Raw genomic sequence first — 25,594 nt, forward strand, 5'->3', positions numbered from 1 at the left:
TTATTTAAACATTTGTATTTTATTTGATCTTTTCATTGGAATTTTTGCTATAATTCTTGTGTTTAAATAAATATCTTAAGTTTTACTGCACATTCTTAATTACCTTCTTATGTCTTTAACACTATCTTTGATTGTATGTAGTGTAGAGCCGATGAATGGGAGCATGTTGAGTATGGAACTCCACACTTTCCATTAGTTTACAGAAAGGTAGGAACAACTTCATTACATGCTACTCAAGCTAGAATGATAACAAACCACAGGTGCGCTCCCTAACAGGTCCGTGGCGCAACACACTCTATAACACAGTGAATTATGTTCCGTAATGTTCCACCACAGTAGTTTATTTGACTTAAAAGAAGATTTCTCAATGTGTATTAAGCACACTCATACTTTAACTTACCTTCTTATGTTTTTATACATATTTTTTAATCAATTTTTGTATTTATCTTCTATGCATTTCATTCAGCAACTGTCACAAAACCCTATGTCCTCGTTGATAAATCATGATAAAGGACGTATTTTGATTCTGTTACGAAACCAGGTTAACAATAAGATGCATTGTAAAAAGTTAGTGCCAGTAAAAAGTATATATTGCATTAAAAGAGTGCATAAATCCTGCATTTCAGTGACAACCTGCAGAGATAAAGAGCTTTTCAGGATTATCTTTCATTGACTTTAACAGCCTCTACAGCCACATAAAATAACAGTGAGATAAAACCGAAAGCAGGATTTGGATGCATTGTTCCTCTGGTTAATAATCCTCCGGATAAGAAAGTCTCTAAACTGAAAAGTGACCACATTTTAAACCACAAAGTAAACATGTTCTCAGAGACAGGTCAATGGATTAGAAGTGTCCTCCTCTTTTCCTTTAGGGAACCACAGACTCCTCCTCCTCTGTGGGAACTCCCTTCAGCTGAGGAGGAGAGAGAGGAGGTTTCCCGCAGATCATTGAGGACGCGCAGAGGAGCGTTTAGACACCAAGCGAAGAGTCACAGGGATGCACTTTTAGCCCCAAATACACCTCTGTTTTCACGCTTCATCTGTGGACTCAACACTTGGACACTTTCCCCGTCTTCAAACCCAACTTTAGTGGATTAATTATTTAAAAAATGCGCTTGGAGCGGTTCCGCGTAAAGACGCCGGGGACTGGAGCCATGCTCGCCCGCTGCCTGCTCTCTTTCTGCGGGCTTCTGCTCTCTGTTTCCCGGCCTGGGGAGGCGTTCAACCTGGATGTGGAGAACCCGGCTGTGTACACCGGACCAAATGGGAGCTACTTCGGATACTCTGTGGACTTTTATTTGGCTGATTCTGCCAGGTGAGTCTCTTTAAAACACACTTTTTATATTCAAAATGTAACTTTTTAAGCAACAAGTTCCTCCACACGCTGAAACATTTAGAAGAAAGTGAACACCATATGTTTTGTGCGCAAACTTTCCAATGTGTTTGCCAAACATTTCCCCTGTTTTAAGGTTTTTACAAAAGTGAATCATGTGTGGGAGACTTGTTTAATCAGCTTTTGTGCCAATGCTGTGATCTCTGTCTGCACACAGCTCTCTGTAATTCAATCAATTCAGGAAATTGCATTGTGCGTTAATATAAAAGAGTGGCTATCTCATCATAAAACCCCCAGACCTTTTTGATCCCTTCTTTAAATCCTGATCTTGTTGCCCTACCAAATGACATTTATTTCTGACCTTTTAACCTGAAAAGCATTTTAGCTGCAGTCTCTCTCTCTGTGACATCCAGCTGCTCTGATTGTCTCGCATTCCTCCCTCTGAGATTTCTGGCATTTTTTAAGCAACTTAAACTGATGCAAACATGCCTGTGGTGAGGTCTAATACTGTGAGGAGGAAATAACATGTCTGAGAGTTTATATCAGAGGAAAGAAAGCTGCATTTCTGCTACACATTGCAGAGGATCAGTGTTGTAAGAAGTACTCAGATCCTTTACTTAAGTACAAGTACAAATTCTATGGTCTTAAAATACTCCACTACACGTAAAAGTCGTGATTTAAAAATATACTTAAGGTACCAAAAGTAAAAGTACTCATTCTGCACGATGGTCCATTTCAGAATAATATGAAATACACAATAATGATAAGCCAAATATAGGCAAAAGTTACCCCTGGATATTTTCACATTACATTGTACGGGTTTTTAATATTATCCTGTTTTTATACTTGCAAGAGCAATTTCATATTGTAGTTTGTCAATGTGCACCAAATGTAAATACTTCAACTACTGTGTGTATTATACAGTACTGCATCGTCAGCATATCACATGTTTTTATATGTACAAAGTATCTGTGAGGGTTATATACATGTAGTGGAGTAAAAAGTACAATATTTGCCCTAAGATACTTAAATAAAATACTTGAGTACATGTACTTAGTTACTTTCCCCCACTGCAGAGGATGGGCTCCAGCTCTGTGTATTACTCATCAGGAAAGTACTGCATTGTCAGCATATCACATGTTTTTATATGTACAAAGTAGCTGTGAGTGTTAAATAAATCTCCTGGAGTAAAAAGTACAATATTTGCCCCAGGATGTATTTAACTAAAATACATGTACTTAGTTACTTTCCCCACTGCAGAGGATGGGCTCCAGCTCTGTGTAATACTCGTCAGGAAAAAATGGTTTTCTTTCCCTCAGACTTCCTGGCTGAGTCTGTGTCTGCAGAGCTACACCAGCGAGCATGCTGGGATTTCAGAGAGGGCTTTGTGCCGAGAAGCAGCTCTGGTTTCCCTGTTTCTCCTCCCCACGTGCCCCCCCCCCCCCCCTTACATCTCCCCCTGACCCTGTCTCTTTAATAAACCATTCCTGGGAAGCAGGGGATTCACTTCAGGACGGAGGGATGATTTATAATCATTTATATAGCACACTTTAAAAACAACGTCACCTCAAGGTGCTTCACAATGCTATCTAAGGAGCATATTGAATACAATATGGTAACATCAAAAAAGGTGAAGAGCATACAAGGTTAATAATTTAATAAATAAAATAAAGGACAGTCAGTTAAATGGGGTGCGGAACAGGAGGGTCTTGAGGCTTTTCTTAAAAAACACAGAGATGCAGAGGTCCGTTTGTTCTCTGGAAAGTGATTCCACAGATGATTTATGGATTCTTGAACCCCTCTTCTTCCTCACTTCCTCCTCTGCTGATGATGTCATTCTGCAGGGATTTTTAATTCTCCCCCCACCTCCACCACTGTCTAGCCTTCCTCCCCCCCCCTCTCATCATCATCATCATCTTCTCCTCGGCTCACTAACTGTGAGACACGCTGAGCTCACGTCATCCTTCTGATGACTTAATCTGAACTTTTCTCCGTGCTCCTGGGGGGAGGCGGTGAGATAATGTGCGGAACAGGAATGATGTTAAAGCCTCGTCTCACTGCCCTGTAATTCACAGTGGTGTAATGTAATAAAGTACATTTACTCAAGTACTGTAATAAAGTACATTTACTCAAGTACAGTACTTCAGTATGAGTTTGTAGTACTTGTATCCATTTCATGTTACTTTATTCTTCTACGCCAATACATTTTGGAAGCAAATATGGATTTCTTTACTCCATACAGTTTTCTGTATCTATATTTAGATGCTACTTTACTACAAGGGGCCCTATTTTAGTAATTTTTCAGGTGTATATCAGTATGTAGTGTCTCTACTTTAAAGAGTCCTCTCCTGCTGATGTTCAGGTGTATATCAGTATGTAGTGTCTCTACTTTAAAGAGTCCTCTCCTGCTGATGTTCAGGTGTATATCAGTATGTAGTGTCTCTACTTTAAAGAGTCCTCTCCTGCTGATGTTCAGGTGTATATCAGTATGTAGTGTCTCTACTTTAAAGAGTCCTCTCCTGCTGATGTTCAGGTGTATATCAGTATGTAGAGTCTCTACTTTAAAGAGTCCTCTCCTGCTGATGTTCAGGTGTATATCAGTATGTAGTGTCTCTACTTTAAAGAGTCCTCTCCTGCTGATGTTCAGGTGTATATCAGTATGTAGTGTCTCTACTTTAAAGAGTCCTCTCCTGCTGATGTTCAGGTGTATATCAGTATGTAGTGTCTCTACTTTAAAGAGTCCTCTCCTGCTGATGTTCAGGTGTATATCAGTATGTAGAGTCTCTACTTTAAAGAGTCCTCTCCTGCTGATGTTCAGGTGTATATCAGTATGTAGTGTCTCTACTTTAAAGAGTCCTCTCTTGCTGATGTTCAGGTGTATATCAGTATGTAGTGTCTCTACTTTAAAGAGTCCTCTCCTGCTGATGTTCAGGTGTATATCAGTATGTAGTGTCTCTACTTTAAAGAGTCCTCTCCTGCTGATGTTCAGGTGTATATCAGTATGTACTGTCTCTACTTTAAAGAGTCCTCTCCTGCTGATGTTCAGGTGTATATCAGTATGTAGTGTCTCTACTTTAAAGAGTCCTCTCCTGCTGATGTTCAGGTGTATATCAGTATGTAGTGTCTCTACTTTAAAGAGTCCTCTCCTGCTGATGTTCAGGTGTATATCAGCATGTAGTGTCTCTACTTTAAAGAGTCCTCTCCTGCTGATGTTCAGGTGTATATCAGTATGTAGTGTCTCTACTTTAAAGAGTCCTCTCCTGCTGATGTTCAGGTGTATATCAGTATGTGGTGTCTCTACTTTAAAGAGTCCTCTCCTGCTGATGTTCAGGTGTGTATCAGTATGTAGTGTCTCTACTTTAAAGAGTCCTCTCCTGCTGATGTTCAGGTGTATATCAGTATGTAGTGTCTCTACTTTAAAGAGTCCTCTCCTGCTGATGTTCAGGTGTATATCAGTATGTAGTAGTGTCTCTACTTTAAAGAGTCCTCTCCTGCTGATCTTCAGGTGTATATCAGTATGTAGTGTCTCTACTTTAAAGAGTCCTCTCCTGCTGATCTTCAGGTGTATATCAGTATGTAGTGTCTACTTTAAAGAGTCCTCTCCTGCTGATGTTCAGGTGTATATCAGTATGTAGTGTCTCTACTTTAAAGAGTCCTCTCCTGCTGATGTTCAGGTGTATATCAGTATGTAGTGTCTCTACTTTAAAGAGTCCTCTCCAGCTGATGTTCAGGTGTATCTCAGTATGTAGTGTCTCTACTTTAAAGAGTCCTCTCCTGCTGATGTTCAGGTGTATATCAGTATGTAGTGTCTCTACTTTAAAGAGTCCTCTCCTGCTGATGTTCAGGTGTATATCAGTATGTAGTGTCTCTACTTTAAAGAGTCCTCTCCTGCTGATGTTCAGGTGTATATCAGTATGTAGTAGTGTCTCTACTTTAAAGAGTCCTCTCCTGCTGATGTTCAGGTGTATATCAGTATGTAGTGTCTCTACTTTAAAGAGTCCTCTCCTGCTGATCTTCAGGTGTATATCAGTATGTAGTGTCTACTTTAAAGAGTCCTCTCCTGCTGATGTTCAGGTGTATATCAGTATGTAGTGTCTCTACTTTAAAGAGTCCTCTCCAGCTGATGTTCAGGTGTATATCAGTATGTAGTGTCTCTACTTTAAAGAGTCCTCTCCAGCTGATGTTCAGGTGTATATCAGAATGTAGTGTCTCTACTTTAAAGAGTCCTCTCCTGCTGATGTTCAGGTGTATATCAGTATGTAGTGTCTCTACTTTAAAGAGTCCTCTCCTGCTGATGTTCAGGTGTATGTCAGTATTTAATGTCTAAACTGTGACGTTTACATGCCCAAAAACCTACAGAAAACACTACAGGAAGGGAAAACCCCAGAAAGCATACACTGAATGCAGGAATTGCTACTCTAATTCCACCTCTGGTAATTTCCATGTACTTAGAAGTCAAACGACACAAAACAGGAGAGATTTAGGAACATGACTCATCGCTTTATCTTCAAACCACATGCATCTGCAAACTTTCATTCACAGTTTCTGAGAACGTATCAGTGACATGCTATCTCTTTTTTTTCCATCCAATCACCGTCATCACCCAAAGTCAGGGGTGAGGTCAGGTTAGGGTTGAAAGGAAAGGATGAGCTACTCTTCCCACTTTAAAAACATGTTTTTCATCACTGGCTGGTGCACTTTAAAGAGGCAATGTTCTGCTTTTTAGGCTTTAGAGACACTACATACTAATATACACCTGAACATCAGCAGGAGAGGACTCTTTAAAGTAGAGACATTACATACCGATATACACCTGAACATCAGCAGGAGAGGACTCTTTAAAGTAGAGACACTACATACCGATATACACCTGAACATCAGCAGGAGAGGACTCTTTAAAGTAGAGACACTACATACTGATCAGAGTTCCCGTTAGAATATTTATTTGCCGGTCAACATGTCCGTTAAAGTTGAAATCTTCCGGACAAAAGTAGAAAAGTGCCGGTCAAAGGTCTTCTTTGTTATTTATTGAGCTTTAAAACAAATTGATATGATTCGATATTAAACAAACTAATTATAGTAGATTAACTACATTATTCAAAAGTGTACAGTAATTTACAATAACACGGGAATAATAAACGGAGTGCTCTCTCCCTCTCCTGACAACACGCCAGTATCATGCAGCTCGCGGATCCAGTAATGAGTGACCCGACAGTAAAACTAAAAACATCTATAACTAGTTTAGGTAGTTTGAGAGGTAATTAAAATAGCTACGTGTGATATTCTAACCTGAAGTGTGTGTTTTGCTCCGCTCACCGCTGCAGGGGATCATGCAGAGCTGCGTGTCGACTCGTCAGCAGCAGCTGATCTCTCTATCCCGTCAGATTAGACTTCACTCGCGTTTATGTCCATATCGATCAGATCCAGCTAGTTCTAGCTAATGATATGACTACCTGCTTATTAAAAGACACCTAAACAATAAGCGTCGCTATGCAACCGGGTGAGGCCGCAAAGTATAGCGCAGCATTATGCATTTATTTACATGCCCACCGGAACCCCGAGGCATTACCAACAGATCAACGCACAATCAAACCATACAGGACATCTCTTTCTCCACAATAAGTGTTAGACATTAGAATTGACTCTTCTTGTCTGTCACATAAGTGGCGCAACTGATGCGGTATTGCGCTAAGGGGAAATAATTTTGACCGGACATTTTGACCGGAGAGATTTAGATTTGCCGGTCTTCAGCATATTTTACCGGTCATAGTCCGGTAATTACCGGCTAACGGGAACTCTGATACTGATATACACCTGAACATCAGCAGGAGAGAACTCTTTAAAGTAGATACACTACATACTGATATTCACCTGAACATCAGCAGGAGAGGACTCTTTAAAGTAGAGACACTACATACTGATATACACCTGAACATCAGCAGGAGAGGACTCTTTAAAGTAGAGACACTACATATATGAACCTGAAGATGAACTTCATATGTCCTCTTTTTAAAATAAACCATGGATGGCAGAAGTTGAGACAAGGCAGGGATTCTTCTTCCATAAACCCTTCTGACAGGTCCATGAACACAAAGCTTCACTTTCTCCCAGTTTGACCGTCAACTTGACAATATGTTTATAAATGTGTCTCTGTCATGCCCCTCGGCTCGACGTAATGAAATTAAGTTTGGACAGACGGCCACCATGGAAGAACGCCTGAGGACACACTCTGTCAGAGACACACAGGAAGAGAGCACCATATATGTATATAAGTGTGTGTGGTCCAAAGTACATTTACTCACTGTACTTAGGTACAATTTCAAGCTACTCATACTTATAATTTCCTTGCTTCTTCATACTTATACTCCTCTACATCACAGAAAGAGATATTGCACTACATTTAACTTTTTGCAGAGAAAGATTTATAGTTTGGTTAAGTGTTTTTAAAATAATTTCCTACAGTTAAAAATCGTGTTGGGCTGGCTATGGGACAATTGATCTAAACACTGCTTTCTAGCTAGCTAATGTTGTCAGAAAACTGTCCAATAATGAATGTAATGGCTCGCTTGAATCACTTTTAACAATAGTCAAACCCAGATTTAATTGTGTAATTGAGTGTGGGTCCCTCATCTTTGAGTTGATTAGTTATTCTTATTCCATCTATGGGGCATTAAAGCTCGCCTTGTCCACACGCTGCTTTGCTAGCGATGTGTGTTTAGCATGTAGCTTTTGCCCACCATCACTCTGCGGTGTAACGCTTGTTTTTCACACACACAGATTGCTCATATTAGGACATCAAATCAAGCCAAAGTTACCCAAAGAGCACCTCACATAAACTCTGTGAGTCCAGGAAGATATTCCACCCAAACATCTTTGAACCGAGTGCTCTCTCGGTGCCTGGCGGCGATACGGGAGGATCATCCTTCAGATAGAGGGGGTCAAAAGGTCGAGGCTGTAAATAATAACATACCCGGTCTGCAGTGAAGCGAATCTGCAGACAAATCATGGTGCATGCTGGACCTGGAAACATAGATTTTAAATACTTTTTTTTTATAGAAAGTGTAGTGATCAGAGGTGGGAAGTAGTGGAGTACAAATACTTCGTTACTGAACTTAAGTACATTTTTCTGGTATCAGTACTTTACTCCACTACTTATTTTTCTGACAACTTTTTACTTTTACTTTTACATGTTGAACCCAAATACCTGTACTTTCTACTTCTTACATGTTGAACACAAATACCTGTACTTTCTACTTCTTACATGTTCAACCCAAATACCTGTACTTTCTACTTCTTACATTTTGAACACAAATACCTGTACTTTCTACTTCTTACATGTTGAACCCAAATACCTGTACTTTCTACTTCTTACATGTTGAACCCAAATACCTGTACTTTCTACTTCTTACATGTTGAACCCAAATACCTGTACTTTCTACTTCTTACATTTTGAACACAAATACCTGTACTTTCTACTTCTTACATTTTGAACACAAATACCTGTACTTTCTACTTCTTACATGTTGAACCCAAATACCTGTACTTTCTACTTCTTACATGTTGAACCCAAATACCTGTACTTTCTACTTCTTACATTTTGAACCCAAATACCTGTACTTTCTACTTCTTACATGTTGAACACAAATACCTGTACTTTCTACTTCTTACATTTCCCAAACAGGCTGGTTCCTTTAGTTTGAATGTGTGTTTGGTGGCGTGATCATTATTATTTAGAGTCATTGCGTGCCTATTGATTTGAACACGATCCGTGTATCCATCATTTCCTGGTCTTCTCTAAAGAAGAGGGACCAATGAAAACGTTGTCATGTTGCCGTTGTTCAGCATGGAAACATTCATTAGCTAACAATGACATTATTGTTCTATTAATATAAAGGGAGGTCAGGTACTCTTTAAAACAGCTGCTAGTTATGGGTACTTTTTACTGAAGTACATTTCAAAGCCCTCTTTACTTTTACTTGAGTAAAGAAGTTTAGTCAGTACTTCTACTTTCACCAGAGTATTTTTAAACACCAGTATCTGTACTTCTACTTGAGTAAAGGATATGTGTGTGTGCTGATGTGTTCCAGTCACTGCTTGTGTTTCAGTGTCGGTGAATAAAGGATTTTTTGGCCATGACGACACATGGCGGGGTCACTCTGTCCATGTAGGTCACTCTCCTGAAGTTTACCCTCTCTCACAGGGTTAGAGTAATATTGACTTTGGACTCAGGTCTCTTTTGGCCACTAAAAGCTGTGTGTGTTTTCTCTGTGTCCAGTCAGTGTTGCCTTGTTTTAAATCAAGGGTGTATATTTTAGCTGCCAAGCTTTTTCTCTGCAGGTCTTTAAGGGCACAGACAATGAGGCTCTTTGTGAAACTGTTTACTGTTTTCCATTTTAGCACTATGACTCACTTCTTTTTTTAATTTACTGGCCTTCTGAGGATTTTCTCTGTGCTCACCTATGATAATCAGACCAGTGTCTGTAAAGGTCTCAAACATAACGTCTAGCTTTTGCTCCGGTCTGCTGGTGAAAGGGGGCTTTAAATAATGGGTCCTGTGTGTGTGTTTGTGTGTGTGTGTGTGACTGGAAAAATATGTCAGAGTGGAGGCTGACGGGGCGTTTAAAGACCCCGATGTCACGTAGGAAAAAGCCCCGAGGACGTCGCGTCTGAGTGAGTCGTCGGTCGGGGTCGTTGTGACTCAGACGTCAGATTTAATCTCTGACTGCAGGTCTGTTTTAACCCCGGGGCACAAAGTGATTCACATGGTAACCTGATAACGGCTCTGCTTTAAATAGCAATGAGCTCATCGTCCCAAATTGAAATCAGCATCACGTCTCCTGAACCAGAAGCACGTTTATTGCTTTGTTCCCCCGGGGGTTAAAGCATGTATCATGCCTCAACACCTTAAATTGCTGCCACTCGTTTTAAGCCATGGTTGTGTTCTTATGTCTTATTTTTATTCTAATGTGTGCTTTTCTTCTCTGTATTTATAGTTTACTATATATTATTGGATGCCTCTTTTACCTGCTAGATGCCACTAATACAGGAATTATGATACACATACAAGGAATTTGTTTTGGTGTGAAATATTTCATACATAAATACAGTTGGAGCCATTTTAATGTAGAGAATAAACAAAAATAGAAGTATTTTAAAAACTATGTTTGAAAACAAAAAATACATACAAAAATTAAATATCATTTATTGATATTAAATTGGGAAATTGTTTTGTCAGCTGTTCACAGGTATTACACAGAGTTAAAAATATAATAAAATAACATATCAGAATACCTTTATTCGTCCCACTGAGGAGGAATTTACAAAACCATCAACACACATACAATAAGTATATCCATGTCAACTGTAGAATATATATATTATATATCAATAGAGTATCTAAAGAACCCACAATCTACACAAAGATACAGAATAAAGTTTGTTAATTGCAGCCAAGAAATGAGACGCCACCTCTGCTCCCTACTGTGTTTGAGTGTGTGTGTGTGTTTGGGTTGTGGGGGGGCACAGACGGAGTGTTTCAACAGCTGCCCCCCCCCCCAACATGTTTAATACAACAGCCTCTCTGTGGAGGTGAGAGAGACCCCCCGGTGAGCTGGGCATTATGTAGAGGTGTGAAGCAGCCGCTGTTAAACTCCTGCAGGACCACTGGTAGAGGGGGGAGGGGGGAGGGGGGCACACAGGGTGTATTTTGGGGGGTGAGAACAGTTTGGTATGAAGTAGCAGTGTTGGGGTAGTTACTCTAAACAAAGTAATGTAATACACATTACTGGTTACTTCAGAAAAAGTCATACCTTACTTTACTATATTACTCACTGCTGAAAGTAATAAGTTACACTACTAGTTACATTACTTTTGGACTACTACCATAAATCAAATGACAAATAACAATAAATTACAATAAATTAAACCTTATTAAGCCCAGATCAGCAAACATCCCTTAATCTAATAATCCTGAACACAGACCTCTGTTTGTGCTCTATGTTTGAACATCAAGTTTTCTTTAGCTCAGTTTCCATCATAACTCTTCTCCAGATAGCTTCTAAAGTGTTCCTGTCTGATGGCAGCGGCTTGTGACCTGAATCTTGCTCAATATGTTTTGAAAAGATGGCGAAATGGGCAACATTTCTTCCACGATGTTTGCTGCGACTGTTTATCTCTGCTATGAGACTCTGACATTTCTGCTCTGTCTCCTTATCCATGAACTCTGAGTGTAGCGCAAGAGAAAAGGGACGTTTGATTTATTTTTCTGTCCTCCCGTTATGCAGATAGTTGAAGACCTTAAAGTAACGCAAGCAACCACATGACTTTGTTCTTAGTAACTGTAATGTAATTGTTGCTTATATTGACAGTAACGTGTAATGCATTACTGCCAAATGTAATCTGATTACAGTAACACGCTACTTAGTGTTCGTTACTTAACTCCACTACAACTCATGTTGATGTGAAAATGTGGCGGGATGTTTTAAATGTTTCCCTCGTCATGCATGCTTAGAGGTTTCATTCAGGGCAGCTGCTGGTTTTCACACATTAACACCCATCAAGACTTCATAATAACAATTTAATACAGCCTTAGGCTGGAGCCACATGAGAACGTCAACGGTCGTATCCGCTACAGTTCGCTATCATATAGACGGTTCGGCCACATGAGGCCGACAGGGAAACGCAGATAACTATAACGATAACGGGTCCCAAGGTGGGTAGATCTGCGGACGCAACGCTCTGGGGGGCCAAACGGCTCCGTGTCTACGCCCTATACGATCATTTTCTGATAACAATGACGCAATAGCCCCGCCTCTCCCCACCTCTCCTGCTCACCCCCGTGTCACCCGCGTCATTGCTGATGTGTTTCGCCAACAACAACAACAACAACAACAGTTTTCCGAGTCTTTCGAGCCAGGTCCCGGTATCTCGCAGGACAGTGCACCCAGCAGGTGCCTCCAGCAGACCGCCCCCCGCACGGCAGAGTTTCCGTTAGCCGAAATCTAAAATTCTCCGGTCAAAATGTTGCTTATTGTTTAGGTGTCCTTTGACACTCAGGCAGTCATATCATTAGCTAGAACTAGCTAGATCTGATCGATATGGACATAAACGCGAGTGAAGTCTAATCGGACAGGAGAGAGAGATCAGCGATCAGCTGCTGCTGACAGAGAAAAAGAGCCCTGCCTCTCCCCACCTCTGCTGCTAAATCCATCGCGGAGAATAAACAGAAGGGCAACCATGGAAACCATGCTCGGAAGTCTTCTTCGCTGCTTTTGGTGTATTTTGTGGCGGAAGTACAGCGCCACTTACAGGCCCGGCATATGTACTACAGCGTCTCCAGCGGGTCGAGCGGTCTCGTGTGGAAGGACACATTTCTGCTGCCTATTGCGTGTGGACGGAAGACTTTTTTGATAACTCATTTTGGTTCGTTTGCGTTACCGTTCTCGTGTGGCTCCAGCCTTAGAGAGGGGAGGGATGGGAGGATATAGGGGTTCAGGATAGAGCTGCAAGGATGAGTCAGGTAATCGCTGAGTGAACGGACAGATACGCTAACTTTTCTGTTCGATTTAAAGGAGATTTTATTGCAAAAATGTCAGAAAATGCTGTTTCCAGCGTCTGAAATAAGGAAATGTGTTTATTTTCTTTGTTTTAAAGTGAACATCTTTCAAACCTTAGAGAAATTGACTTGGACTTTTAAGAAAACCAAATTATTTAATTCATAATAAAAACCATAGTTAGTCGAAGCTCTAAAGGATATTGTGGTTTGCTGTTTCTTGTTCTTGGTGACGTCCAGCAGCTGCACAGTAGCGTCAAATCTTCTTGTTGAAACTGTAAGTTGGATACTGGCTCATTTTTCCCCGAGTGACGATAAACAGCATTGTTTGGCTGCAGCTCTTCTGATTTGCAGCCCACCTGTCGCCCAACACTCTTATCCTTCAGAGGAAAATGCTTTTGTGGACGTGCATTTTCCTGCTGATGCAAAACTTAGAAAGTGTATTTAATATATTCTAGAAAAGAAACATAACTGGTGGCTTTGCAGACTGAACCAGGCATGGAGGATGTGTGTTGTGAAAAACAGGGAATAACCTGGAAGGGGATGCAGGCATTTCAAAATGTAAGAGCAAGTAACCACATGGAACTTTTTTATTGTGGATAAATCATTAAAAAGTCATTAAAGGGATAATCATGCCCTGACAAAGACCAACGTTGTATAAAACATCTTTGCTTTTTAATTATCTGGCCACTTTAATAAATGTTTTTGAATTCCCTGTGGTTTCTTCTCCTTCTTCTACATTTTGGATTTTGCATAGAACATTTGTTGAGAGGTTGGAGGACCACCAAATAATCAAAATAACCACATTTGGACATGGGTATTGAAAGTAGGGCTGCACACATTTGGAAAAAAAATACCTAACTGTTTATTTTGACTATTTATTTAAGGCTTTGCAGACCGTTGACATGCACCAAAACCTATAGAACGCACTACAGGAAAGGGAACACAACAAAACGCAGAATAGGGCCTCTTTAAGATGTAGTAGATGTAATCTTTGTGTCTGCAGGTTGAAAAATGCAAGACACAGATTCTTCTATCTGCTTCTCACAGCACCATGTGACCATTAAATATACATGTGGAGACTCTTTGAAGTCTGCACGCGCCATCCCAGCATGCACTGCTACTCTCATCATCTGCAGGAGTGTGTGTGTGTGTGTGTGTGTGTGTGTGTGTGTGTGTCTAGCTTCTGTCTGGCCTTGGCTCTGACCGGCTCCATGTGGTCTGCGAGCCGTCGTCCGTCATCCTCTCCGTGCTCTCAGCTGATCTCACTCTGAAAAGTCAATATTGCTTCAGGATGACATCATGCAATTACTCATTAATTTGTTCAACATGTCAACTGAAGCGTCCACTCCCCATTGATCCAGGTATCACTTCATTATGCTGATGAGGTGATTCTGCAGAGAGATGTTTCCACAATATGTCAGGGGTTTCACCGAGGGGTGGGGAGGGATATGGATTAATGTGAGAATAGATCTTATGAAGTACTGAATGAATTCACAATGTCAAAACAAATCTATATTTAAAAAAGCTAGATATTGTTACTGATGGACTTTAATCCTATGCACCAAATCATAGTTATCTCTTATTGTGGGATTTCTGTTGTTGTTGAATATTCCAACAACAACAACAACCACCCTGTAGCAACTAATATTAATAACACTTAATTTCCAGGAAGTCAAAACTCAATACCCCAGATCCCTTTTTGCAGAAGTGACAGCATCCAACCAAGAAGCAGGAGTGTTTGAGAAGAGATAAAGATTTTAAAAAATGCCACATTTGAATAAGTACATTATTTCTGCTCAACATGCAAGTCTACTCGCGCTTCTATTGGCTAGTGCTCCAACACATTGTACGTGATAGGCTAAGGGGCGGGACATCTCTAAGCGGTTGACCAATCACAACAGAGCCGGCCAGCTAACCAATCAGAGCAGACTGGGCTCTGGTTTCAGACAGAGGGTGAAAAGAGGTGCTGCAGCACAGACAGTATGAGAAAAATAAAGAGCTTTTTGAACATTAGAGCATGGAGACATGTAGAGACACTACATACTGATATACACCTGAACATCAGCAGGAGAGGACTCTTTAAAGTAGAGACACTACATACTCATATACACCTGAACATCAGCAGGAGAGGACTCTTTAAAGTAGAGACACTACATACTGATACACACCTGAACATCAGCAGGAGAGGACTCTTTAAAGTAGAGACACTACATACTGATATACACCTGAACATCAGCAGGAGAGGACTCTTTAAAGTAGAGATACTACATACTGATATACACCTGAACATCAGCAGGAGAGGACTCTTTAAAGTAGAGACACTACATACTGATATACACCTGAACATCAGCAGGAGAGGACTCTTTAAAGTAGAGACACTACATACTGATATACACCTGAACATCAGCAGGAGAGGACTCTTTAAAGTAGAGACACTACATACTGATATACACCTGAACATCAGCAGGAGAGGACTCTTTAAAGTAGAGACACTACATACTCATATACACCTGAACATCAGCAGGAGAGGACTCTTTAAAGTAGAGACACTACATACTGATACACACCTGAACATCAGCAGGAGAGGACTCTTTAAAGTAGAGACACTACATACTGATATACACCTGAACATCAGCAGGAGAGGACTCTTTAAAGTAGAGATACTACATACTGATATACACCTGAACATCAGCAGGAGAGGACTCTTTAAAGTAGAGACACTACATACTGATATACACCTGAACATCAGCAGGAGAGGACTCTTTAAAGTAGAGACACTACATACTGATACACACCTGAACATCAGCAGGAGAGGACTCTTTAAAGTAGAGACACTACATACTGATATACACCTGAACATCAGCAGGAGAGGACTCTTTAAAGTAGAGACACTACATACTGATATACACCTGAACATCAGCAGGAGAGGACTCTTTAAAGTAGAGACACTACATACTGATACACACCTGAACATCAGCAGGAGAGGACTCTTTAAAGTAGAGACACTACATACTGAAATATACCTGATTTGTTTGTTGTTTTTTGACTTTTTCCACTACTTTTCTGAGTAATATTGTATGTTAGAACCCCTTCAGATGATATACTCTGTCTGAAGGAGTTTATTCCAACGGTTACTAGCCATGTTTGTTGTATTTAGTCATTTCTCCTGTGTGACTGAGTGCAGTGAAGGTCAGGTCTCTGCATCTATTCACTGATATGGAACCACTTCAGTGTTTAATCAGGTGTTGATAGTACAGAGTAAACAGCGTATTTGTGCACGTATTTTACTTCTCTGTCGCTGAGGTTTGCAGGCTACAACTTTTTCCCTTCTTCCACCATTTGCCCTCTCCACTGTTTATGACTGCAGGTGGTGACGCAGCCGGCTGAACAAATGTGATTTCCCCCCCTCTTTTTTAGCTTAAAGCGGTTATAATGGTGTTCAAGTGACATCAGCTTTTTGCAGCTGGGTGAAAGACAATTAAATGTGGAATGAAGGAGAGGTAGGGGGGGGTAATGTTTGGAGGAATTTGCCCTCTCACAACCTCCCTCTGTAACCTCATCATAAAGCGCATTAGGCATGGATAATGTCACATCAGCAAGTTCCAGCACTCTGCATCACCCCTAATTTCTCAACCCCACATAAAACAGCGGTTACAGTCTGCCAATTGTGGTGAGGTGGGACTTTTTATATTTTTCCTCTTGATTGCTTGAATGAGACTCCTTAGTTACAGTTGAAGCTGTTTACACATTCCTCACATGCAGCCGGATCACTGACAGTAGTTTAATTAATGCTTAATTGTGATTTGGTGGAAGGGTGGAGCTCGTTAGTGGCTGCTGTGTGGCAGCCGGTGGGGTTAAATGTGCTAGACGTGGTGAATGCTTTTCATCCTCCGCTCACACATTGCTCAAGTGTCTCTGTTGTGAAACGGGAATGCTATTCATCCACACAATGCTGACAAACAAGCATGCTAATATGAGTTTAAATCAGTAACTAAAACATTTTTCTTAAACCAGTAACCGGAAAATGTGCTTCTTCCTGTCCCCTTGTCTTGAAGTCAATGATTTTCTGAATGTGTTTTGGGTTGTTAGCCTTAAATAAGGTCTGTGGTTAACACAAGCTAGCCCAACATTAGCCGCTTTTAGCTCAGCGGTGGTGACGTGAAGTCATGTGACCGTGCTGTAGTTCCTTTATAGCCCAACATTAGCCTCCTTTAGCTTAGCGGTGGTGACGTGAAGTCATGTGACCGTGCTGTAGTTCCTTTATAGCCCAACATTAGCCTCCTTTAGCTTAGCGGTGGTGACGTGAAGTCATGTGACCGTGCTGTAGTTCCTTTATAGCCCAACATTAGCCTCCTTTAGCTTAGCGGTGGTGACGTGAAGTCATGTGACCGTGGTGACGTGAAGTCATGTGACCGTGCTGTACTGTAGTTCCTTTATAGCCCAACATTAGCCGCCTTTAGCTTAGCGGTGGTGACGTGAAGTCATGTGACCGTGCTGTAGTTCCTTTAAAGCCCAACATTAGCCGCCTTTAGCTTAGCGGTGGTGACGTGAAGTCATGTGACCGTGCTGTAGTTCCTTTATAGCCCAACATTAGCCTCCTTTAGCTTAGCGGTGGTGACGTGAAGTCATGTGACCGTGCTGTAGTTCCTTTAAAGCCCAACATTAGCCGCCTTTAGCTTAGCGGTGGTGACGTGAAGTCATGTGACCGTGCTGTAGTTCCTTTATAGCCCAACATTAGCTACCTTTAGCTTAGCGGTGGTGACGTGAAGTCATGTGACCATTCAGTAGTTCCTTTATAGCCCAACGATAGCTTTATACTTCAGAAATCATAAAGTGGTGTTAATAAATGGAGATTATCCTGCTGAACTAAATGTGTAAATACCATAAACGTGTGTTTGCCACAGAGATTATTTCCTGCTATAATCCAAAATTGGGGATATGCTGCCTTCAGGTTCCAACAAAGAAATACAACATCCCTGCATTACTCTATTGGTAAATGTACAGGTGCATATTGCCGTGTGCTGATTTTAATCCCTTAATTAAATGTGCACATTCTTTTGGTCTCCTCTCACTTTATACACAGAGTGTGTGTCATTCAGCTGTGCATCACTCGTCCTCCAAACAAAATACAAATATTAGCATAGCCATCCTCAGATTGAACTGCACCTTCCTCCACAAAGGCTTTAGTAACGCAGCTCTCAGCAGACTGCAGCCAGAGCTTCATTAAATGCTAATGATGCTAACGCTTCACCTTTTGAGACACGGCTCGCAGATAAGGCTGAGGGCGGAGAAATGCCAGCTGATCCTCGCCAGATAAAGACTCATTAAATGCTAATTCCTCCTCACTTACAGCACATTCAGATCTCTATCATTCTGTTGCTGTGTCTGCACTTCTGTGTGACCGCCAGCTCGCTGATTAAAGAGCGATCTGCTTCTTATGTTATTTCCTGTATTTGTTCCCCTTTGAAAAGCTGCCATAAACAACTGGACTCAGATCAGATCAAACTAAAGATGTGTGTTCATGTTCCTCCATTGCTTGATTTCAGATTATTTCTCAAAGGATTTACATTATTCGATCTCTACCGAAGCGTAATAGAGCCAGGTATAACGGTAAAAGTCAGGGGGAACAAAGTATTCAGTTTTTTAAATAATTGCAAAATATAATGTGTATTCTTGACAATTATCATTTTTTATCAACATTTATATTTAATTCTCCAACACCATTTTTTTTCCCCATTTCTTTATTATTTTTGAGTAATTTTTATTTTATTAATACGTTTATTTATTTAATTCTAATAAATGTTTTACCTTTTCATATTTATTTATGTTTGATTTTTTACTTTGCCAGGCATTAATACTTAAATCTTAACCTTATTATAATTTTTTTTTAATCATTCTTAAACCCCACCCCTCCCAAAAAAACCTCCACCTTTTGATTTCTTTTCCTATATCACCTTCTTGACATGCAAACGAAAAACACATAATCATTCAGTTAAGAGTGTACTGTATTGGTTCAGAACGGATTAACAGAGCGTGTCAGCTCGTGTTAAATATTGACCGACTGCTTTCATATGTGTGTGAGAGGTTTGAGTCAGAGAGGGAAATCCTCCTTATTGAATCACAGCGAGGATCCCTGCAGGAAACCCTCTGTGATTCCCATTACTGTACAGGTGGAGATCTGCCCCTCTGAAGGGAAACTCCTGCAGCTGTGTTTGTAGTCAGAAAAACGTTCTTGTTCTCCATGTCAGACGTTTGTTTCTTCTCCTCTCGTCCAACACAAACCAGGACTTTCTGCTCCACATTTTTAGATCTCTTCTGAGGTATTAAGACCGCAGTACCGCTGAAATATTAAACCTCTGGTCTCTCTTTGTTCTACCGTGTGTGTTTTCCAAACCCACGGATGATGAAATGATTTGAAAGCTGACCACCAACGCTCTCTGGCGCACTTCTCTTAAAGGTTCTTTTCCCATAACATTCTTCATCTTCTTCCTCTGAGGTAATAAATGGGTTAATTGGGATTAATTATCCTGGATTACAAGACTGGGGAAGGTCCCCTTAGGGTGCAGGATGCTACGTTTAAACGTTCATGCACTGCTGGAAGATGCAGGGCAGGATAGGGTGTGCTCTTCCTGTTTCTGAGCCCCAGAGACAGCGTCTGGTCTCAGGGTCCCTGAACTCTCTAACCCACAACCGTGTCTCATGCTGGTCGGGTCAAGTGGGTTCAGAGTGAGGTAATGGCTACTTAAAGGTCTCCTATTATACTGTTTTTCATCAATATATCACAGGTCTCAGATATATACAGAACCTGTCTCTGATTGGCTGAAACACCAAACAGATCATTGCAGCATCCCATAATCCCCTCTGTTTCAGCCCTGTTTCCAAAGTGCTGATTCTCTGTCTGTTACTTTAGATGAAAATAAGGAGCCCCTCCCCACGCCCCTCTGAGAGAGATTTGGTTACAAAGAACTCAATGGTGCTCTAGGAGGAGATTCAGGTTACCTTGGTTGCTGATTGGCTAATGGTTACACAAGCCAAAAAAAGGTTTATGACATCATAAAGTGGCCAAAATCTGATCAGCTCATTTTCAGACAGGTTTTTATAGAAATGGATCAGGACAAAAAGAGAGAGAATCTTTGTTCCTGAAACTTTCAGAGTCTCTTTACACAGAGGGGACACATGTTGATGTAGAAGAGACATGAAGAAGAGGGGACACATGTTGATGTAGAAGAGACATGAAGAAGAGGGGACACATGTTGATGTAGAAGAGACATGAAGAAGAGGGGACACATGTTGATGTAGAAGAGACATGAAGAAGAGGGGACACATGGTTGATGTAGAAGAGACATGAAGAAGAGGGGACACATGTTGATGTAGAAGAGACATGAAGAAGAGGGGACACATGTTGATGTAGAAGAGACATGAAGAAGAGGGGACACATGTTGATGTAGAAGAGACATGGAGAAGAGGGGACACATGTTGATGTAGAAGAGACATGAAGAAGAGGGGACACATGTTGGTTGTAGAAGAGACATGAAGAAGAGGGGACACATGTTGATGTAGAAGAGACATGAAGAAGAGGGGACACATGTTGATGTAGAAGAGACATGAAGAAGAGGGGACACATGTTGATGTAGAAGAGACATGAAGAAGAGGGGACACATGTTGATGTAGAAGAGACATGAAGAAGAGGGGACACATGTTGATGTAGAAGAGACATGAAGAAGAGGGGACACATGTTGATGTAGAAGAGACATGAAAAGGTGGATTTGGCATAATAGCTGACCTTTAAAACACATTATCCACAGACGTTAGCATGCTGAAATCTCAGTTTTCTACATCATATCTTCTTCTTCTCTTTCATGTCTGAAGGCTCTCCTGTACTGAAGTAGTCTGCTGTGTTTCCTGTAGTCGTAAAGTTTAGCTCGGGAGCATCAAACTCATTTTAGTTCAGAGGTCAACTACAGCCAAATTTCATCTGAAGTTGGCCAGACCAGTAAAATCATAGCATAATAACCTATACAAACTCCAAATTGTTATCTTTGTTTCAGTGCAAATCAGTAGATTCTGAATATGTTCACATTTAATGATCTTTTTACAAAACAACCTGACATTTCTTAAGAAAAATAAGTGCAATTTTAACAGTTTTATGCTTCAGTTTATCACTTACGTGTGCATTACAATGTATAGATCACAGTGCATCTAGAAAGGCAACGATATCTGGAACTGAACAATATAGTATTTTACTTTATGATCAAAACAACTTTTCAAGATCTAAAAATGATTTTACGTTAATTTCCACATCTGTGTAGTAATCCTGACCACCTGAACTGACACCAACATGCAAACTAAAATGGGAACTATTAAGGAAGATGGTTAAGTGATCCCCCTGCCTTGTAAACGTATAGAATTTATACATAAAAAACTGTGAAAATTGCAGTTAATGTATTCTCTGTAATGTGTACACTTTGCAAAGTCCGTATGTGTGACACCCCTGCATTATCCGCCGACGTTAGCATGCTGAAATCTTTGTTTTCTCCATCATTTCCTCCTCTTCTTTCATGTCTGGAGGCTCACCTGCACTGAATCATGTGAAGTGGTCTGCTGTGTTTCCTGCAGTCGTACAGTGTAGCTTCAAGGACGCAGCTTTAGTGCCACAGCTGAAGAAACAAAGAGTGTGACTCCACTTAGCCCGTCTGCTTTCGTGTTTTCCTCTTCAATCTGCCCCACAGGGATGCATGTGTGTGAGAGTGTGTGTGTGTGTGTGTGTGCATCACATGTGTCATAGCTGCAGTGTGTCTGCTGCTTGTATGGGATTATGTAAAGCAGTGCTGCAACCTGTTAAAATGTTTTGCTTGTGAGTCAGAGCCAAAACGTGCGTCGTGTTGAAAGCGTCTGCTGGGAGGTCTGGTATGCATTTCTTAATGAAGGCCAGGCTACGAGCTGCAGTGGTTCTGGAGGAGAAACTCAGGTTTATATTCTTTGGTTAAAGGTCCCCTGTTATACTGTTTTTCATCAATATATTACAGGCCTCATATATATACAAAACCTGTCTCTGAAGTGTTTGGCTCCAAACACCAAACAGATCATTGCAGCATTACCCATAATCCCCTCTGTTTCAGCCCTGTTTCCAAAGTGCTGATTCTCTGTCTGTTACTTTAGATGAAAATAAGGAGCCCCTCCCCACGCCCCTCTGAGAGAGATTTGGTTACAAAGAACACAATGGTGCTCTCGGAGGAGATTCAGGTGATAAGGGTGGGGGGTTACCTTGGTTGGTGATTGGCTAATGGTTACACAAGTCAAAACATCGTTATGACATCATAAAGTGGCCAAAATCTGATCAGCTCACTTTCAGACGGGTTTTTATAAAAATGGATCAGGACAAAAAGAGAGAGAATCTTTTTTACACAGAGGGGACACATGTTGATGAAGAAGAGACATGAAGAAGAGGGGACACATGTTTATGTAGCAGAGACATGAAGAAGAGGAGACACATGTTTATGTAGAAGAGACATGAAAAAGTGGATTTTGCACAATAGTTGACCTTTAAACTTGTCTCTGTTTCAGTGTGAGCGTGGTGATCGGAGCTCCGAAGGCCAACACGACGCAGTCCAACGTCACCGAGGGAGGGTCCGTCTTCTACTGTCCCTGGAGCATCGGCCAATCAGACTGCCACTCCATCGACTTTGATACTGAAGGTAAGCTCATTTTAAATACACAATAGCCCTGGTTCGACTGTAGAAATAGAGACTTTTTGGCATTTCAACTGCAGAAAATAGGTTCTAAATTAAAGGGGACCGATCATGCAAAATGCACTTTTGTACGTCTTTTAAACATGAATATGTGTCCCCGGTGTTCCAGGGAACTCACCAAGTGTCAGAAAACACAACCCTCTCTATTTTCCTCCATACCCAAATCTCTAAAAAAGGGGCTGCAACGGATCTGATAAAAACTGATCCAGATTTGAACACTGTCCTGACGTCAGGACGGTGGCGCTACGGCTATTGGGCCAACTCCACCAATCAGGAGGAGACAGCCACGGCCATTGCCGTTCGAAAGCGCTGGAGACTCTGTAGTACATATGCCAGGCCTGTAGGTGGTGCTGTTCTCACAGAATCTGCCCTTGCAAAAACAGAGCTAAAAAATGTCAAATTGAGCAAAATGAGGCATGGCTAAAATGCATGATCTGTTTGGTATTTTGAAAAAAAAAAAGTATAAATATGCCTTATATAGGTATGGTCCTACACTATATTATTCAAATATAGCATGATAGGTCCACTTTAAGTTGCCATTTAGAAAACATTGAGAAGCACTTTCAGGGAGCCCTAAGACTTCTGTTATGAGATTTTGAGCCATACTAAAAGCTGTTAATATGTCACAATCTCCTAAGTTACACATTGAACACATGGAAGTTAGCATCTGCCTGGTTCAATAGGAACTTTCTATTGGATTTTTACGGTGGCCAACAGGTGCAAATGCGCTTCAACGTTACTTCCAGTAGGAGAAACGCGCTGCAGCTTCAGAAACGATGCAGACAATGCGATGCAATGCAACAATACAGACTTTTTGCACTACTTTTTATTTTGTATTTTTGTATTTTATTATATATGTTGCATTGTTGGAGGAGCTCAGGTCAGAATAATTTCATTGCCATTTCTACACTGTAGCTTTGTGCATATGACAAAGAAACCTTTGAATCTTTGAAATATAAAAACACAAATGTGCCAAAACACATGAAGAGACATCTTCACCAACTTGAAGAGAACACATGCAACACATGTTTACTAAAAAAGCTACATAAACGAAATGTGGAAATAAAAAATGCCCCCTATTTTGTTTGGAAGATGAATGCTGTGCCATCATTTTAATTGTGCAAGGATTGCATGTGACATCCTGGTTTGTGTAGAGATTGAGTAACTGGAGCCAGTGTTTTGAACTCTCCTAAAATAGCTGAGGTTCGCTGCTCTTCTGTACACTTGTGGAGCCATCAGAGCATTTCCTCTCCACTCATGCAGTCAGAAACAGGCCAGGATCAGGCGTCAGCGCCCCCCCCCCCCCCCCATCATCCACTGACCTGTAGGGCATCCATTTTCCTGTTTGTGTCCCTATGTTTGTGGATGAAAAGGATAATGGGTTGTTGAAGAGGTTCCTAGAAGGGTCCCTTTCCTTCCTGCAGGCCTTGTGTTTGTGCTGCTCTGCCCTCAGGAGCTATGGACAGATAATAAACCAGCAATAAACAAATAGGGCACACAAAGAAAGGTCCTGTTTGTATTTAAAGGTGAAGCAGACACCGCCGGCCCGGACAAAAAGACTCCAGTTGAGTCAAAATTAAGTGAAGTGGTTTAGGAGAACACGAGGAGGATGTGTAATGAATAGATTCAAGTTTCAGTGTGTTGTCAGAGCCTGTTTGGCACAATGCACCGAGAAGAAAGGAGCATTTAAGGTTAAAAAAGGACTGCAAGCTTTTGGGTTTTAACCGCATGAATCACACAGAGGGAGAGTTAACGCGATACTTTTGGCTTCTTTCCTGAGAAATCAAAGCTGATGCATTGTCCTGAAATGCACGATAAGGAGAAATGTTCCATCAGCCTGCTTTAACAACGCTCTTTTTATTGGACCCCGCTGCTCCGGTACCTTTTGCTCCACTGTTTTTCTTTGCAACATGAACTGGCTCGATGCCACGCAGAATGATGTCATGTTCAAGGCCTCGCAGTGAGGGGCCGTCAGAGAGCGTCCTTCAACATTTTTTAAAAGGCCCTTTTTTTTGTTGAAGGATCTCATCAGAGCTGCTTCCAACATCTGGATCAGGACAGACTCGCTGTGCAGTGCATTCACAGAAACACTCGGTACAAGGACATCTGAATGAAAATGTGGCCAAACAGATGTTAACATGCTGCAGTTCAGTTACTGTAGCTGTGACGGATTTCAGTTTTAATGCTAAGGCAGTAGAGAGACAGTCAGATGTTTTTCCCTGCTATGAATGATTGAGTAACGCCGAGCGACAACATCTTTGATCAATTATTCCCAAGATAAGTGAGCGTATCTGGCCGCTTGGATAAAAAGCACATCACGGCGTGTACTTTTATAAAGTTTCTGACCTTTTCAGTAAGTCGCTAGTGCCATTTTACCATTTGTGCTTATTTTAATAGCCCTGGTTCGACTGTAGAAATAGGGACTTTTTGGCCTTTGAACTGCAGAAAGTAGGGTCTAACTTAAGTTGGGGTACATGCAATTCACATGAAAGTGTCAACGTCATTTAGAAAACTTTGAGAAGCACTGGCAGGGAGCGCTGAGACCTCTGTTATGTTTGAGCCATACTAAAAGCTGTTAATATGTCACGATTACAGGGAAGAGAGATCCCTAAGACTCCCTATAGAGAGGTGCAGGAATTACGTACTGTAGACGGACCCTGAAGGCAGCATCTCCCTGGTCCAATGGGACTTCTCCTTGTGATTTTGGCAGAAAATAAGATGTTTATGATACTTACACGCATTTTTGTACGTATTTTTGGACTCATTCCCGCCTTTTGGGTGGCAACAATGCCTTTCAATAAACGCCCTTCTTTTCTGCCAGTGAAATATGCTTTATGGACCCTCTCCCGTTAAAGGATTGCTGTCTCCTCGAGTATTGGTACGTCGTATGTTTTGACCATAAAGTGGTGTCAGAGGTCTGTCGGTGAGTTTGAGCTCTGACCCACAGACCCTCTTAAT

The 25,594-nt window shown here is 41.1% G+C and overlaps 1 protein-coding gene across 2 annotated transcripts in view; it reads left to right on the top strand.

Annotated features, from left to right (window-relative positions):
- Positions 1 to 950: 950 nt before the first annotated feature.
- itga5 (integrin, alpha 5 (fibronectin receptor, alpha polypeptide)) overlaps positions 951 to 25,594 on the top strand; it is a 77,593-nt gene continuing 52,949 nt past the window's right edge. For both annotated transcript variants that reach the window (XR_004556136.1, XM_034132836.1), the window contains exons 1-2: positions 951 to 1,315; positions 22,452 to 22,582. Coding sequence is in view for 1 of the 2 variants with exons in the window: in XM_034132836.1 (XP_033988727.1) it covers positions 1,110 to 1,315; positions 22,452 to 22,582 (337 nt within the window). In the remaining variant the exon portion in view is untranslated. The remainder of the gene's footprint in view (positions 1,316 to 22,451; positions 22,583 to 25,594) is intronic.

The sequence above is a fragment of the Trematomus bernacchii genome, unplaced genomic scaffold (assembly GCF_902827165.1).
Source record: "Trematomus bernacchii unplaced genomic scaffold, fTreBer1.1, whole genome shotgun sequence".
Classification (NCBI taxonomy): domain Eukaryota; kingdom Metazoa; phylum Chordata; class Actinopteri; order Perciformes; family Nototheniidae; genus Trematomus; species Trematomus bernacchii.